The 18424-nt window shown below is 37.3% G+C and overlaps 4 protein-coding genes across 6 annotated transcripts; 2 read left to right on the top strand and 2 right to left on the bottom strand.

The window, feature by feature from the left end:
• Positions 619-7829, top strand: LOC18603358. Of its 3 annotated transcripts, XM_018119910.1 has the most exons (16): positions 619-1017; positions 1898-2050; positions 2227-2343; positions 2449-2533; positions 2910-3018; positions 3124-3191; positions 3272-3397; positions 3477-3554; positions 3678-4414; positions 4699-4902; positions 5012-5072; positions 5687-5800; positions 6647-6760; positions 6870-6977; positions 7263-7334; positions 7504-7829. In XM_018119910.1, the coding sequence occupies exons 1-15, from the start codon at positions 950-952 to the stop codon at positions 7287-7289; spliced, it is 2169 nt and encodes a 722-aa protein (XP_017975399.1). In that variant the 5' UTR covers positions 619-949; the 3' UTR covers positions 7290-7334; positions 7504-7829. The 3 variants fall into 3 exon arrangements, with proteins under 3 accessions (XP_017975399.1, XP_007035334.2, XP_007035330.2); XM_007035272.2 differs by having other exon boundaries at positions 3477-4414; positions 6870-6956; XM_007035268.2 differs by having other exon boundaries at positions 3477-4414.
• On the top strand, positions 11263-13020 carry LOC18603355 (protein MOS2). Its single transcript, XM_018119681.1, has one exon. It carries the CDS (start codon positions 11349-11351, stop codon positions 12744-12746), a length of 1398 nt encoding a protein of 465 aa, XP_017975170.1. The 5' UTR covers positions 11263-11348; the 3' UTR covers positions 12747-13020.
• LOC18603356 (agamous-like MADS-box protein AGL80) lies at positions 15386-17836 on the bottom strand. Its single transcript, XM_018119682.1, has one exon. The coding sequence runs from the start codon at positions 16237-16239 to the stop codon at positions 15772-15774; it is 468 nt and encodes a 155-aa protein (XP_017975171.1). The 5' UTR covers positions 16240-17836; the 3' UTR covers positions 15386-15771.
• LOC18603354 (small acidic protein 1) lies at positions 17920-18389 on the bottom strand. Its single transcript, XM_007035263.2, has one exon. It carries the CDS (start codon positions 18306-18308, stop codon positions 18126-18128), a length of 183 nt encoding a protein of 60 aa, XP_007035325.1. The 5' UTR covers positions 18309-18389; the 3' UTR covers positions 17920-18125.

Below are 18424 nucleotides of genomic sequence, written 5' to 3'. Positions count from 1 at the left end.
ATATTGCTATCTTATTAATAGATAAATTTAAAAGTTCATAATATTATAGATATCAAGTAAAATCGTTGTGATATTAAATTCGAGTCTGGTTGATGACTTGTTTTATGCAGGTAAGTGAGAGGTGCAGTTTTCAAAATCTATTTTTTAATTTAAAATTTAAAATTTAAAATTTTTACTAAAAAATAGTTAAATATATGTTTTAATTTTAATTAAATTTTAAATTCATGTCGATTGTCCCAATAATAAAAATGAAGACAAAAAATTATAATTAATAAGTTGATACTACCTATTTATAATTAATTATTTCCAAAAAATAATTAGTAATAACTAACATAGAACAAGTAAAAAGATTCAAGAATTTAAGAATAAATTTAATATTAAAAAAAGTAAAATAGCTTCTTCTTTTTTTTTTCGACCTTTTAGTTCTCTTTATTGGGTTCCCTTTGGACCACTTGTAAGCACATTATTGGGCTTCGATCAAAGCCTAAGACGCCTCGTCACGCGCCAAAGCCCATGTTTGGAAGGGTATTGTAGTCAAATCACATGTCAACCGAACCAACAAATAAATAAATAAATATAAAGAAAAATAAAAATTGTCCTTCCAAACCGAGCCCCAGAGGCGGAGCCACGGAGCACTTATTTTAACTCTTGTACTCGCTTTGGTGTTTTGTTTCCTTCAATTTCCTTCTAGGTTTTCCTTAGAAACAAACAGAATAATCTCCACACACACGAAAAATAAAATAAATAAATAAAATATTTCGACTAATTATAATTAACACATATTCATTTAACAAACAAATTCGAAACCTAACTCCTTTGCCCTCCATTTTTAAACCGAAGGGAAGAATCTTTCTCACCAAAGTTTTCGTTTGCTTTTTTATTTTTTTTTTAAATTAAAAAAAAATGCTTAGAGAATTTTGAAGCGTGAAAATTTTTGTGGGAATAAACGATGAGGGATTCTTCATTATGGGCCGAAGATTTGAATGCGCCATCGACTTCCAGCTCTCGAAGGCCCAGGTAAGGATTTTGTTATGCCTATAGATTTTGCGCTTTTTTTTGCCTTTTGAGGTGAATTGGATTTGGGTTTGGATTTGGATTTTAGGGTTTCTTGGATTCTGATGGTGAGGATTCGGATTTAATTTGGGGAAATTTGATGGAAATTTAGGATCGTAGTTGGTAGTTTGATTAGTAAATGTGATTGAATTGGGGATTTGGATTTGTTTTGCATGTAAAATTTTGAATTATGAGTTGTTTTATGCTGGATTTAGAATTAATTTTGACATTAAGCTAGGTTTTTTGTCTTTCGGTGATTAAAAATTATTGAATTTCTGGACATTTTGATGCCATTTTTTTAATCCAAAGCATAAAATCTAGATATATAAATATTTTCGAATGTTCATAAATTGTCAAGAACTTTCAACCAAGTCTGATAAAACAGTGTTTTAGAGGGATGATGATCTTTTTTTTCATTCGTTTTTGGCCAAATGAGTATATGAGATCCATGGTTTAATCAATACGTTGAAAAATGTTGGGTTACTATACTGGAGTTTGGAAGTACTTTCAATAGCAACAATTATATAATTTTAGGTTTTATATTGCAAGGAAACTGTTTCTGGAAATGTTAATTGCTCGCTGATCAAATAGAAAATAAAAATTCACCTAAATTATTGTGCTTGTGCATTAAGAACCATCTAAAAAGGCCATGGAGACAAAGAGTGCCTAAACTGTGAGTTTTAATTTTAAGTGGTGAGCTCAGGTGTCAACGGATCCAATATTCACATTGTCCTTTGGGTACTAATTTGGTTCCCACTTATAGTTCATTTATATTGATTTGAGTGCATATTTTGTTATTTAATGCTAATGCTGAATAAGTTATATTATGTTTTGCTTGCATTAGCAATGTCTTTCAATTATTGGCACGGAGGGAAGTTTCTCCACGAACAAAACGGTCATCAAGAAAGCTATGGGGAGAAGAGCCAAAGAGCCGTCATGATTCCTTTGGGTCAACGTGTCAAGCAGCAAGAGATGCTAGACGTGATCTTCTTTCCTGGTAATAGCAATTTTTTTTTTTCAGTTTCATTCAGAGTTTTGTAAGTGGAAGTCTCTGATTTTTCTCTTCGGCTTTGTGGTCCGTTGTTTTTGTTGGCATGCATGCTTCATAGAATTATGTTCCCTTTTTTTAGTAAGGATTCTGATTAATTTTATTGAACTTCAATTATGTTGCAGGGTAGAGGCAGAGTCATTGCGGCATTTTTCAGCAAAATACTGCCCATTGTTGCCTCCTCCAAGGTCTACTATTGCTGCAGCTTTCAGTCCTGATGGAAACACGCTTGCTTCTACACAGTGAGTTGCTTGTTCCAATATATTTTTCCTTGTAATTAGGTATTCAGTTAACTTCACCCTAAGATTGGCTACAGTTTTTACTTGGATTTTGGTCTTTTCCTGCAGTGGAGATCATACTGTTAAGATTATTGATTGCCAGACTGGAAGCTGCTTGAAGGTATTGACTGGTCATCGGAGAACACCTTGGGTGGTAAGCTTGCTGATAACTTTTTGCCTTTTAAACTTATTTTATGTCTACCCATTGCTTCAGCCTACTCAAATGTGATCAAAAATTAAGTTTGTACAAAAGGAAGCTGCTCAAGTCATCTGCATGCGTCTGAAATACTGCAATTGATTGCTAGAATGCACTCCTTTTGATGCTTTAAGAGTATGTAGTCTGTAAATTGCATTTTACAGATCTTTGTGTCCAGCACAAGAAGATAATGGATAATTTATCTTTCATTAGATTTTTAGCCAATTTACTTGAACCTTGAACCCCTCCTTTCTGAATGCGTTACTGGTTTTATATATGGAATGTTTATGTCAAAGCACAGCATCAATAATTTGTGATGCTGAAATTTTTACAGGTTAGATTCCATCCACTGTATCCAGAGATCCTTGCAAGTGGAAGTTTGGATCATGAAGTTCGCTTGTGGAATGCAAATACTGCTGAGTGTATAGGATCACGCGATTTCTGTAATTACTTATAAGGATTCCCCCTTCCTAACATTTTTGAATTTAGAATTTATGAAGTTTTTTATGCACTGTTTGTAATTGCTCATTCTTCTCTCCTCCATGCAGACCGTCCTATTGCTTCTATTGCTTTCCATGCCCAAGGAGAAGTTCTTGCAGTTGCTTCAGGGCATAAGGTGAGGAGGATTGTTTCATTATATATGCATTTTTTATCTGGATTATTGTGCAACTTTCCTGACTTAGAGCTGTTTGTCAGCTATATATATGGCATTACAACAGGAGAGGAGAGACATCATCTCCAGCAATTATACTGAAGACACGACGTTCACTTCGAGCTGTACATTTTCATCCATATGCAGCTCCTTTTCTTTTGACTGCTGAGGTGAAATTTTGGTCCCATCAAACTGATTATGTACTTGAGACTACTCTCCTATTAATTAGATTTCTGGGCTGATTTGTAGGTCAACGACCTTGACTCATCTGATTCATCGATGACAGTTGCAACTTCCCCCGGTTACTTGCGTTATCCTCCTCCCACTGTATATTTGGCAGATGCTCATTCTAGTGATCGTTCTAATTTGGCAAATGAACTTCCTCTCGTGTCTTTACCTTTATTGATATGGCCTTCATTTGCTAGAGATAATGGGAGAACATCTTTGCAGCATACTGATGGCGACATTGGTTCAAATGGTGTGCATCAGAGAGGTGATCAATCTGCCTCAGTACGGCTTCTGACCTATTCAACTCCAACTGGGCAGTATGAACTTCTGTTGTCTCCTATTGAACCAAATAACTCTTCTCCGTTGCCAGAAGAAACAGGAGCCAATCCTTTGCCAAGTGAGATGGAAACTGACGGTTCTCATTCTGCAATGGAGCCCATGGAGACAATGGAGGTGCAGTCAGTGGAGAGAAGTAATCAGTTTTTCCCTTTTGGTGATCCAACCTCGTGGGAGCTACCTTTCTTGCAAGGATGGTTAATTGGTCAGACCCAAGCTGGCCAGCGCAATATGCGTTTGGCTACTAGTGCTGGCCATGAAAATTTGCTTCCAGCTGGTGAAACGGGAAATTCTGCTTCAGTAGTTTCTTCAGGTATGCCCACCAGCGTTAGTCAATCAAGAGTTGCTGGAAGATCAAGTTTGCGGCATCGTTCTTCACGTTCTCGCATGATGTCTTCAAGCGGATCTGGTGAAGCTGGTTATAGCAACATCATGCATGATGGTAGTGATCCTCAACCTGCTGTAAACAGAATTCAATCTGAACTTGCTACATCTCTAGCTGCGGCGGCAGAACTACCTTGCACTGTGAAACTTAGAATATGGCCACATGACATGAAAGATCCTTGTGCTTTCCTTGATCCAGAGAAATGTCGCTTGACCATTCCTCATGCTGTGCTTTGTAGGTGTGTTCTTTTGTCCTGTAGTTTTGTGAAAACCTTGTAGATTGTTATTCTTTCTTATCTAAGAATTATATGCATGCAGAATACCACATTGTTTAGTAATTCTTCCATTTTCCTGCTCCAGTTTTGATCAGGCAGTATTTCAGCTTCACCTAAATGAAAGTGAAATCAATAGCGAAAGGACTAATCTCCTTTTGCCATGTTGTCATTGTTATATTTCTATGTATGCTGAAGAATATCACTGATGCATCTTTTTCAAACTGTTGGCATTTGAAACATACTTGCAGTGAAATGGGTGCGCATTTTTCACCTTGTGGGAGATTTTTAGCAGCCTGTGTTGCCTGTGTGCTCCCTCATTTGGAAGCTGATCCTGGTGTACAAAGCCAGCTTAATCCTGATGTAACAGGAGCTTCAACATCCCCCACACGACACCCAATTTCAGCTCACCGAGTTATGTACGAGCTTCGAATATATTCCCTTGAGGAGGCAACGTAATCTCGAACATCTTATAAATCTATATTCTGTATTCTTAGCTTTTTTTTCTTCTGCTTACAGTTTATAAAGTATTCTTTTGTAATTTTGATGTTTCTTTTTCTTTAGATTTGGACTGGTACTTGCTTCACGGGCAATAAGAGCTGCTCACTGCCTAACATCTATTCAGGTCAACCCTCCTCCCTTCCTCCCCTTTTCTCTCTTTTCTTATATATTATGCTCTCTTGTTTTGATACTCTTATAAAGATATTGTGAGTTAATTTCAGGCATTAAGTACTACTTATATATATGGTCTTAAAAATTAATGCCGAGTCCTTTCTCTCTGTTGTAATCCTGGTGGTCTTTATGAAAGCAATGGTGTATTTTTTTTTAACCCTCTTTAGATAGCTTTGAGCTTCGTCAATCTTCAACATCAGTAAGGCTAGTTGTGATTGTATATTTGGTTTCAAAATCCTCTTCTTTGCTCTCATAATGTTGGTTTGTAGGGAAGGAACGGCTAATAGTTGTTTGTTCAAAAGCTTTGTGTACTAATGAAGTTATTATATTTGTGCTTTATTGGGGTGGAATAGCATTACAAGCACCAATATTTATGCTATGAAGTACTGAGTTCTGTAGCTTATTGCCGTAACTGTTCTCAGTGAATCTAGTGCCATGGGCGGTCCATGCATATTTAGAAGACGCCTGCATGCTGCAGTGAATTAAACCAGAGCAAACCTTAATACTTTTTTTAATTGGATGTTCCCAAAGTTGTGATATGTATTAATTTTGTTTTCTAATTTGCAGTTTTCACCCACGTCAGAGCATATATTACTTGCCTATGGTCGTCGCCACAGCTCACTTCTCAAAAGTGTGGTGATTGATGGAGAGACCACAGTGCCCATTTACACCATTCTGGAGGTAAAACATGTGATTTCCTATACCTATGTATTTGTAGTTCCGGTTGTCTCAACGTTATTGAGAATCTGTTACTCCTAGATGTTGAATGTTATTTTATGTTTCTTGCATGCTTTCAGTGATGGTTATTTGATGGCCAGCACACTGGAATTCCATATGCTATGTAAATATTTGGGATAGTTGATACGTTTCCTTGTCTTTTAAGTTTAATATTATTTGGGCTGGTGTTATATCGTGAATAAAAGGTTTGAAGTCTTACTACACTACTTTAAATGGAAATTGGGGAATAGCTATTGTTGAAAAGAGATTGGCAAACTAGAATGCCATTAGAATTGGTGTTTCTTTTACTGAAAGGCATACTTTGAAGAATTCATGCTCTCTAAACTGTCTCCCTTTCTTCATTCTTGAATAATGGTATTGTTTTTCCCTACTGATTTTGATTTCCCTACTTATTATAGCTGAGGATTACGCTGGTATTGTTGTTTCAAGTGGGTATGGATTTACTTATATACTGGAATTATAAATAATGAACTAATACCCAAAAATTTCAACCATTTAGCTCCTATATTTTGCAAATACGATGAAGCATGTCAAACATACTTCTAAGTTGTGCACTTACACAAAGGATATCAACTGTGCTGTTCTAATGGCCATTTCTCATAATGTTTGTAACGCGCTTAGGGTATTGGCAAATTATTTGCTCACTGCAGTGCTTGTATTTCTTATAAGTCCTTATTATGTATGGAACTGTATGTGCTTGTGGTCTTGTCTTAAGAGTATAAAATCCCCTCTATCTTGTACTTGAATTTGGGCATTTCATGTACTTTAGTTTACTTCTTCACTACTCAGGTTTACAGAGTTTCTGATATGGAACTTGTGAGAGTTCTTCCAAGTGCAGAAGATGAGGTAAATGTGGCTTGCTTTCATCCTTCTGTTGGAGGTGGCCTTGTATATGGAACAAAGGTCAGAATTTTGATGTTTCAATGAATCTTTATATTTGTCTTTTGCCACTAATCCTGTTTTTTTATATGCGGCAACTAATTCTTCTAAATTTCTGCATGTTGCAATGTAGGAAGGAAAGCTAAGGATTCTCCAATATGATAGTTCTAATGGTATAAATCATAACTCATCCAGTTTTATAGATGAAAATATGCTCGAGGTAGGAGGCCCAAGTTTGCAGGTTTATTTTCTTGGATCTCTTTTGAGTTTAATTGACAAAATTTCCTTTTCATTTGTTTCTCATTTTATTTCTCCCTCTTCTTTGTTGAAAAATATCCTTTTTCTTGAATCTTTTAGTTTGCTAGACATTTCAAATTTGTCTAATATGTATGTGGACAGACTGATTTTCTGTTAGTGGGATTATTCTGCCCATATCATTTATAGAAAATTATAATGACCCAGAGTTTATCATTTGTCTTTGTTATCATATTTCGATATTAACATTATTTTTTATCTTTTGTTGTAGGTCCCAACATATGCTTTAGAATGCTAGTGACCAATAAAGCCTATACAATTGACTTGCAGCTCGGCTTAGATGGTCAGTTTCCTTATTCATTTTCTAAATAAATGAAAAACATTTCTACCAGAATCTGTCCTGATACATGTTTGAAAATTTGATCTATATTTGCTTATACGTATCAGATTTCATCCCTTGCCTTGTTTCTAAATAACAAAACATCTGCTAATTCTGTGTCGATGTGCTTCAGGATGACATCACAGCATTCGTACTGCAAACTTTTTTGCGAACGAGTTATGGCCATGAACTGCACACACCCTCGGTCCCTTTGTAAAGTTTACCAGCTGGTAGTTAGATGGAAACACTATCTTGTATTTTCTATATGTTATTTCTTAGAAACATTGTTTACGTGGTAGAAATTGATCTAACTTGAGCAAGGTGAATAGAGTTAAGAATGGCGGTGTTGTATCTGCCTGTTCAGGTTTAAAAATGGAAATGCTTTGGGTTTGTTTGAGGGCATGATGTTTATTGACACACAAGATTTGGCGAAATATAATTTAGCTTCTAGAATTTGTACCTCTGTTGTCATGAATTCTCCTTCTTATTCAGAAGCTGTTGCAGTTTTCCTTTCAACATCTCTGGCAGATTGTTGACCCAACCCATCATTGGCTGCAAAAATTAAGCAGTTTCTTCTTCTTGGCATATACCCAAGTTGAAACCTGTAACTAAGCAGATGGTAATCGACAGATTTAGATTCGTCAATCTTTAAGACAAGACAAAGCGTGTTCCACTTCTTTGCGTTGGATATTCTCTCACTTGTCGGAGGTGATTGGATTAGCTCGATCCAGAAGCAGTCAACAAGGGCTTATTTAGAAAAAGTGAGAAGTTTAAGGGCTTATTTAGTATTTTAGAAAAAGAATAAACACGTTTTCTCTTTTTCCTCTTTTTCATTTTTCCTTTATTTTTATCCTTTCTACTAAGTAAAGCTCGGGTCACTCTTAAATAAAAAAAAAATTATGGTAAAATACACTAATATTTTTAAATTTTAGTCATAATTTTACACGATTTCGTTTTCGATACAGAGTCTACCTCAAACATGTAAATGACAACGTGAAATATTTAAAATAATTTTTTTTCTCTCATATCGATCAGTGACGTTCCCTTATATGATTCGATCGAGAAATGTCAGATTCGGTTGAATTTTCTCAAGGGAGCATAATCTGAACATCAAATTCAGTAAAATATAATAATAAACATGCAAGTATACAAGTAATTTTATATTTTATTAAATTTTATTATTATACAGATAATTTATACCTATACATTGTATATGTTAATATTAAATTAAATATTGAGTTTCTTTTTGTGAAATCTTTAATGAGAAGGAAAAATCATTATTTATAATACTTTAATGATTCATACGATAAGTAATTATATAATTAAAATATGTCTTGCCTACTAGTAAGACAAGTTTGAGTTAAGGAAAGTCACAAGGTTACTACAACCTTTGGCAAATTCCAACTCGACCGTGGGAGAGTTCGAACATGGATTTCATTATGGGCGTTTCTAAAGTGAATGGATTGGGATGCATTATGGTCATCATGGACCATTTCTCGAAATATGCAACATTCATCACTGCAAGCTGTGAGTGTCCAACAATGAAAGTTGCAGATCACTTCATAACTCACATTGTCAAATATTGGGGAGTTCTGTTGAGCATAGCGAGCAATAGAAATGCACGCTTCATAAGGAAATTTTGGTCAAAGCTATGCAAGATGATGGGTTCACAATTCAACTTTTCGACTAGTTTTTATCCATAACTAGATGGACAGATCGAGAAGGTCGATGCGATGTTGGAGACTTGCGACATTCTGTTCAAGGCACCTAAACTGATTGGCCAAAATGGCTAGACACTGCTTAATTTTCTCACAACTTATATCGTAGTGAGGTAAAGGGGAAAAGTTCGTTCGAGTTAAAAACAAGACAACAACCTCTTACATCAAGCCACATGGTTGACAGGTATACCGGAGAATCACCCGTATCATACAAGTATATGCATGAATGGTAGGAACAACTCAATCCTGCTCGCGCATGCTTGCTTAAGGTTGCAAAATGCACGAAGAAATGGGTTGTCAATCTCGAAAGGAGGCAAGCTTCAATGTAGGAAACTTGGTACTAGTTAAACTTCACCTAGTACTCAAGACAAGAGGACTCCAAAATGAATTGTTGAGGCTACGAAGGGCCTTATTGAGTGACCAAACGAATTGGTCCAGTAGCATACAAACTTGATATGCCACCTAAACCGAAAGTCCATTTGGTTTTTCACGTTAGTATGCTGAAGCCATATCAAGCAGACAAGGAGGATCCAAGTCGCGGAGACAGTCATAAAGTATTAGTGGGTGTACGTTCAACATATAAGAAGGAGGTGGACACAATTCTTGTTGATAGGGTATTGCGACGCTAGAACTATATGTCACAATACCAATACTTGGTAAAGTGGAAAGGAGAGCCAAAAGAAAAAGCTAGTAGGGAACCAACAGAGGACTTATGGTAATTCACGAACTCAACTGAGGCATGCCATTGTGAAATAAAGTGGAGGAGAATGACATGATACACGAGTTCAACCCAGCCAACCATTGAGCCAACATGTTGACAAAGGATCTTTTATGCGCAAACCGCACTACTTCCGATCACCTATGCGATATGCCATGCAAATGGCTAAGTAGGATTACGGACCTGGTGCATAAAGCCCCACGTGAGGGCTGCGTGTGTCACGCCCATTTTGTGGTGAGGGGCGGGCCAGCTCGATGGCAAGGGTTTGGGGCTCGAGAGTAGGCAAGCCATCGAAGATGGGTGAACAACAAGGGTTGGAACCTCAATTCGATGCAAGGGTAGCATTGTGGCTCGGAGGCATTGGCACCCACGAGCGGATGAGTGCACAGGCTAGCAAGCAGATTGGGCGCGTGGGCCAGTAGGCAGATGGGGTGCTCAGGCTTGTAGGAAAAAGGCATGCAAATTGGGGCGAAAGTAGGGCACGCGGGCTGCCAAGACAATCTACTTGATGAGCGGAAAACACTAGCTAGATCGGAGCCTGTTGGGCAATTGTTGCCTGTCATTGGTAATAGTGCCAAGGGTGCGTCAAGAAGGTCCAACAGGGCTCACAACAGCCCCTAGCCGTTGGGAATTGCGGCTCCAAGGGGTCCTAAGTTTATATAAATCCCTTGAGCCCCTCATTTGAGGTTAATGACTTTTGTATTAAAATTTTTTGTAATAAAAGCTCTTTTTTATTGTTTGTGTTTGCTTAAAACGATCCTAACTTGTTCACTTGATAAAGTTAGTAATCTTCCTACAAGCCCTTGAGTAAGATAAAAGTTAAACTGAATCAAGAGAAAAATATCATGACACGTGCACATTCATTGCATGCCAGTGGACAGTGAGCATTAAAGTCGCATGAATGTCGTGCATCCCAAGGTCGAATCTTTAGGCATCGCAAAAATAGGCGTTGCGCCAAGGGAAACCCGCACACGGGTTCCACAACTGCAGGCCACACGTCCCAGACAAATTGCACAGCACCGGCTGCACAACATGGATCGCAAAGGAGCCGCTCGAGAGCGCACAGGGTTGCATGATTGGGAAACTTTGAGAACTAGGACTATAATACTTAGAAATCTTTTGTATTTAGAATTCACTTTTATTTAATTTACTTATAATAAAGTTGTGTTCTAATTAGAAATAAAAAACATATTTTATTTAATATCTTTTAATTGAGAGTAAAATATTTATTTTATTTAAATATTTTATAATGCTAATTATATTCAAATTAGAAATATAGCACTGTAGTTTTAAGATTTAAGAAATCGGCTATTATAAATAGCATTATTTTGATTTAGACATTCAAGTAAATTAGACACTACCATCTATTTAAAAATTAAAAATAAAAAAGACACTACCATCTATTTATTTAAAATTATTTCTACCATTTATTTACTTAAAATTATTTTCTCAAGGTCTCGTCTTTCCGCATTCGCAATATTTGAGTTAACTTACACGCAGCGGTGACATTCTGTCTCTCTCTCTCTCTCTCCCTCTCTGGCCATGAAACTCTCCTTCTCTCTTCCTTCCAAATCAAAACCCACCCAGAAAACGTCCATCCCCATCACCTCCGCCGCCCATGAAGACCAATACCACAGAGAATTCGTCACGGAATTCGACCCTTCTAAAACCCCAGCCGACCCCAACTCCAAACCCTCCTTTGTAATCCCTCCCAAACAAAACGAATGGCGTCCCTACAAGAAGATGAAAAATCTCCACATCCCTCTCCAATCCGACGGCTCTCGTGATCTCCAATTCGAGCTCGAGTCCTCCTCCGATCTCCCCCTCCCCAATTCCGACGCCAAAATCTCTTACGGTCTCAATCTCCGCGACAACTCCGCCAAGAATGATGCGGGTGACCAACAGGGGATCCCCGAATCGGCAGCTCCCGTCGAGGCGGTCCTTCTCCAGAGTTTAAAAGAGGATTTGAAGAGGTTGCCCGAGGATCGAGGGTTCGAGGAGTTCGAGGATGTTCCGGTGGAGGGTTTCGGTAAGGCTTTGCTTGCTGGTTATGGATGGGTTGAAGGGAGAGGAATTGGGAAGAACGCCAAGGAAGATGTCAAAGTAAAGCAGTACGAGAGGAGGACCGATAAGGAAGGGTTAGGGTTTAGTTCTAAGGAAAATAAAGAAAGATTACCCGGTTTCACGAATGTCAAACAGAAACATGACACAGAAGAAATAGTGAAGGAGGATAAAGATGGGTTTTTTGTGGGGAAAGATGTGAGAGTGATTGAAGGGAGAGAAATGGGTTTGAAAGGTACCATAATGGAGAAATTGGGTGGTGGGTGGATTGTGTTGAGGTTGAAGAAAAGCGAAGAGAAAGTTAAAGTTCGTCTTTTTGAGATTGCCGATTTGGGATCGAGGGAAGAAGAGAAGTGTTTGACAAAGTTGACAGAGTTAAAGATTAGGGAAGCTAAAGATTTGAAAACCAAGGGGGATGAAAGAAAGGTTAGCAAACGAAGTAGAGAGAGTGAGAAAAGAAGTGAAACGAAGGTTAATGTGGAGAGAGTTAGGACTAATGGCGATCGAGGGGTTTCTTGGCTTAGAAGTCACATAAGGGTTCGGATTATTAGTAAAAATTTGGAAGGGGGAAGGTTGTATTTGAAGAAAGGGCAGGTTGTGGATGTTGTTGGACCATATATGTGTGATATATCAATGGATGAGAGTAGGGAGTTGATTCAAGGTGTTGAGCAGGAGTTGCTTGAGACTGCATTGCCAAGGCGTGGTGGTCCTGTTCTAATTTTGTATGGTAGGCATAAAGGTGTCTATGGAAGTTTGGTAGAGAGGGATTTAGATCGAGAAACAGGTGTCGTAAGAGATGCTGATAGTCATGAGTTGCTAAATGTGAAACTTGAACAGATTGCTGAGTATATGGGGGATCCAAGCTATCTTGGGTATTGATTATGGCATTTGCCTTGGCTACACTGAACTAATCCATGACATGCCCTCTGATCAAATTAATAGGTATTTTGTTCTAAACTGTCCCCTTTGGTATGTCGATTTATGTATACTGTCAAGTGCTATGAAGAACACTGAATTTTCTGTTGTTTGGTCCAAAATTGTGAGGACTTTGCTGTTCCTTTATTTATACTTAATGTATCAACTTAGTCCATTTCCGTTGTTCGATTGGAAGTTTAAAAAAGTTTATTGAATAACAAAAGAAGTATTCAAATTATTGATTAGAATTCCTTTCAAACTGAGTGAGAATGGTCTTCTTCCTCACCCCAACCCTGATTCTCACCATGACACTAAAGAAGTGTGGAAATTAGGGGGATGCTGACTTGGATCCCCATAAGGTAACTGGAATGAACAAAAGCTTGAAAGTGTTTTCTTTTTTATGTTTATGAGGCTGATAGCTGGTATTTTCTTGGCCTGTTCTGTCCTCTTTTTGTCTTCTGCTTTTCTTCTCTGTGTCATCGCTATCAGGCAGTGTGGCAAATTAGACTAATGTTAATCCAAATGATGCTTAAAGAGACCAAGAAGTGAGAGAATGGTATCTTGGATGCTTTAGTGACAAAGGGGCCTGTGTGTTCTATCTAGAGGTTATGGGCTCGAAAGAAAGTGGTTCTCTGCTTGATATTCTCATGAAATTCTGCGTCTGTGCTTATGTGTTTGGTTATAAATACTTTCCTTGAAGATTAATATATTTACTTTAAAATTATTGTAGATATGTAGGTATTTTCTGCTAGTTTCCCCAACTTTGGTAGTTATTGGTTGATAACTATTTGGTGAAATTTTAGTTTATTATTTTTTTAAAGTTACGTATATCTAAGTTTGTCAGCTCTCCTAATTTCTGAAATTGAAAATGCAAGGAGATTCTTAGAAAGCAGTGAGGAGAAAGATTTTTGTTAATCAACTTGTTTTCCGCTCACTTATTCTGCTAGTTATTGTAGGTATTTGCTTAAATTTTTTTTATGTTGCTGTAAATTAATTAGTTGCACATGACTTTTTCCTTTTTGTTTCTTTCGTATCCCCCTTGTCTAGTCATTTCTTATAGTGATTTACTTACTGCTTAACTTTAGAATTGTAATTTGACCACAATTTATATATATACTAGGCACCGTGGTTAGGGTGTTCATTGTGACACTGGATGTGTGAGGTCAAATAGCAAGAACAACTTATCTGCAAAAGCAGGGGTTGATAGTCCCTTGATACACAATGTGGAAGCCTCATGCACTGCCTGCCTTTCCACTTTTAACTATTTGCAAATTCAAATTGGATATAGTCTATGATTGAGGCTATATGTAATATGATGTTTCTGTTTGAGTGAAGGTAATTTGATAGTAGTGTAATCATGCAGAATGCTAATTTTGTCATTGAAGCTTGTATTTCTATAACAAGTTTACTTTGGAATATAATGCTGGAAGAAGAGCATTCTTTTAACAGTTTAAATATTATGGTGAATTATGAATTGAAGAAGATGAAGGGAAGATGGGTTGGTGCACTTATGTCCGGGACAGTAGGTTCTAGTGCAAATGTACATATGACCCATTTGCAAAGAGAGTTGTCATTTCATATTAGATTGCTGTACCTTTGTCTCTGTACAATGCACTTGAGGTGCAGTTAGGATTTGGTCATTGCTGGGGAATTTGACAAAAACCTTGTGCATTCCATATCAGAATAATTCTTCTATCCTATATAAAAGAAACTGAAGTTTAGCGTATAACTACTTGGGAGTTTTATTAGCAGAGTTTGCTGATTCTTCATTTTCAACGAGTTTGCGGAGTCTCTCTCGAAAGACTCGCACTCTGTTCTCAGTCTTGCGAAGCTTTCTCCATCTGTAAGCAGTCCATGGTGCCAAACCACCATAAACAAGTGTGTAGGACGCCCACGCATAAGGATAAGTTTCAGAATGCTAATTCACTTTCTAAAATCGTTTTCGCACCAGTTCCATCAGTCCTGTCACTGGAGTACTTGTGGTTTGCTCAGATGCTTCTCCTCGCTGAGTTGCCATTTTTGGCCTTCTGATGCTATCAAAACTGGCAAAGTGTGCAAAACAGCAGAATGAAGGTAGAACTTTTAACCTGGTGGCGGGAAATATTGGAGAGAAGCAATGTTTAACCAGAACTTGATATCGCATTTAAAATATAAATACTCACAACCAACCAAATGCATACTCGTCCATAATCAAAAGATCAGCACTGATTTGGTAGGATAGGGGAACAAGTTAAGAGAGAAACCTAAGTGATAGCGCATCTCAAGTACAGCCCTAGATATGCACTAACAAACCTGTATAAATACACTGGTGACAACACCGAATCCGTCAGATTAGAGAAACTGGATCAATATTAAAATCTCTTACAAGTTTAATTAAGTAGAATCCATAATATGACATGTATACCATACTGCAATTTAGCAATAGCATGACAAATACCACGAGCAAAAACAAAAGTAATGGCTTCTTGTCACTTGTCTGATGTCAAGGAATGACCCTTTTTTGAGAAGTGGAGGCAAGGCAGCAATATATGTTGTATGGCCTCACCCTGCATTACAAGCTCATCCATTCCCACTTGAAATTCCAAACAAAAGAAACTAGGAAATTCCATAACTTGGATAGTTTTAATTTCCCAGTCCTTAAATTGGATCTGGGAAGTGCAGAATCCTCGACCAGGAATCAAACACAATTTTAATCTATCAAAATGACCCGATCAAAACCTCCCTGAACCCGCCATCTAAACCAAAATATTAAGGTTCCGATTAAATGATTTGCAACCCACACAATTTTATTGAAGAATAAAGACTCAAATATACCAAAAGTAGGGTTGGAAGTATGAGATCTCAGGCAATTGATAGGATAAAAGCAATGCCAAATGGTGACCAGTTTAATGTTTATTCATGTAGAGCAAAAGAGATTCCACATCTAATCTCAGATGAAAAAAACCTGTTATGCTCTCTACTTTTATTTCCATTTTCCTGCTAAACTTGATCAGCCCTTCAACCCCTTGCTCTCGATCTTATTCATCACAAACTTAATCTTTTCCTTCAACAGATGAACCAATTCTTCCGAACGTTGTAAACTATTGAAATCATAGTTGGTTTCGGCCAACGCAAGTTTCACCTCCAGCTCTCGGTTCTTCTCTCTTTGCTTCTCCAACGTTTCATTCATCTGCGACATGATTCTTCTGAGGAGAACCTTCTGGTCCATCATGTACTTGCCTTGTTTCTCTGCAGGCAAGTTGTTGAACTTGTCGAGCACATGGAATGCCTCGATCGGGGAAGGCCAAACATCGGGTTGGGTATTGTAACCACTGAAAATGATTGCACAGGCGGTAACACCGCACAGGGTTGTCAGCTCACTCAGCTTCTTCAGCAGCCCGGCCTTTCTTTTCTTGAGTGTAGCTTTCCTGACAGATTCATTGGCAATCAACTCATGCTTAACCTTCTTTCTTCCCATGGTTTATAATCCAAAGAAAGGAATGCCACACCCTTTTGTGAAAAAGATACAGATATAGATCCATGGCCATGGCTATTAACATTTATGGTTGAATACTGTAATGGGGTAATAACATGGTAACCGAAGAAAACAACTCATGGTTTTCTTCATGAGCAAATTCCGAGGCAGGGACGGGTGTGAACTGATAAATGAAAGAAGACTTTCAAACAATACTTATTGAATTTATTAATTGTAAGCCATTTCATGGATAGAATATATGGTATGGAATTTATGATGACAACTAAGGAAAGATTCCCCAGCAACAGGAATTCCCTAAGCATTGATTGTAGAGAAACAGTTCCAGCATCAGACACAAAAGAAGTTTTAAAAATGAAGATTTCAAACTTTAAATAGTCATTAACTGGCTATATAATTAACTTACTAGTAATTGTTCGCCGCCAGCTCCACAGAAAAGATGGGTGCATCACCATTTTTGTCGCAGAAAGAAAGCTCATTTATATTGTAATCTGAGAATTACTCTGAAGGCCATGATTTTACTCTGAAGACTCAAAACCGTATGAATGTTTGACAAACAATTGAAGGAAAGCCTTGCTTCATACAGCCATTGATAACAATTTAGATACAAGCCATAAGCAAGGAAATTATGTGTAATATTCCAGGCTATTCCCCCTCCTTCTTAGTGTTAAGAAAAGATTCACTGTACCCATTACTTAGTCAAAGCTGACAACAAAGAAAGAATCCGATTTCATCTAAAAGAAGAAGAAAGCAAATTAATCAGAGAGTTCTGTATTCATCCATTATTCTGTTCTGCAACAGTTATCTCATTCCTCCATTGTGCAATCTGACCCAATGGTATCCTGAATTCAAAACAATTAGCCTCTTTCTTTGTTTCTGTTTAAGTTGCTATACACTATAACCCTATATTATACTCCCTCCAAAAGCTTGAGTTCTACACTAAAAAAACTCAAGCATTCCATTGATACACATTGCTAAAAATGGCCAAGTGCTCACACTCTCACTTCCTCATCCTTGTTCTGGTTTTCTCTGGTTTGTTTTGACTACCCCTTCCCAACATTACATTTTTAAATAACACATTATATTTTCATAGAAAATTTGTTGATATTGGGTTTTGAAAATTAATCTGATTGCTTGGGATTTTTGTTTTGTTTTTACAGATGGCTGCTCAATGTATCCCAACCAATCCTGCTGCTCCAACAGTGTATGAATGTTTCTGTCCCTTTAAAAGCCAAGGTTGAATTTATTTCTTAATCATAGCATATATGATATACAACCTTCCATTATGTAACCTAAATGATAAATAAAGTCTTTAATATATCTAAAGTTGGAGATTTTAAAATTTAAGAAACAAAAAATATTTTTTTTATTCTAAAACTATTCCTTGGGCAAAAGATGTGGAACCATGCATCTTACTACTCAATAAATCCAGCTGCAATGATTGGCTTATTTAAATTTTGGATGGAATATCTTGTTTTAGAATTAAAAGTTAAAGGCAATGTCCCAATCTAATTTAATCAATGAATAAAGAGTTCCCATTCCCAAAATTCTTTAGTTCCATCCTTTAAACATCAACTTGTGGTGTAGTGTATTTCTAAACTCTAAAGCTATTTCTCAAATTCATGAACTAAATAGTAACAAAAAAGTAATTGAAAAGAGGTTCGATTAACCAAAGCCCTAGGCTCAAAAAGACTATATTTATTATAATGATAAAATTCATACACTATGATATAGTTTGTAGAGGAGATAATCCATGGAACAGTTCAAATTCGACTAAACTGAACAAACATTTGAGAAATTTTACAGGGGTGAAACCCTGTAAAGGGAAATAAATAGAGAGAGAGATAAAGATGGGAACTTGGGAATTTTTTTTAGTTGATGTCGGAGTCATCGAAATCGTCTTCGAAGTTGTTGAAGAAATCGGCGTCGGCGAGCTTGTTGTCAACAGGGATGGAGCCTTCGCCGAAGATCTCGAGTGGGTCAACGTCGTCGACTTCCATGGCTGAGCCTTGATCGTCTGGGTCTACCATGAATTCCATCGGCATTGGCCTCATCTTCCTTTACGGCTTCTAGGGATTTTTTTCCCCCTCTTTTCTCTAAAGGATCTGATACAGGGCAAGACGGAAATCTTCCTACGATCGAATTTATATAGAGGATCTTCTCTGAAAAA

The sequence above is a fragment of the Theobroma cacao genome, chromosome 4, assembly GCF_000208745.1.
Source record: "Theobroma cacao cultivar B97-61/B2 chromosome 4, Criollo_cocoa_genome_V2, whole genome shotgun sequence".
NCBI classification, from domain to species: domain Eukaryota; kingdom Viridiplantae; phylum Streptophyta; class Magnoliopsida; order Malvales; family Malvaceae; genus Theobroma; species Theobroma cacao.
This window is presented reverse-complemented; position numbering and strand designations above follow the sequence as displayed.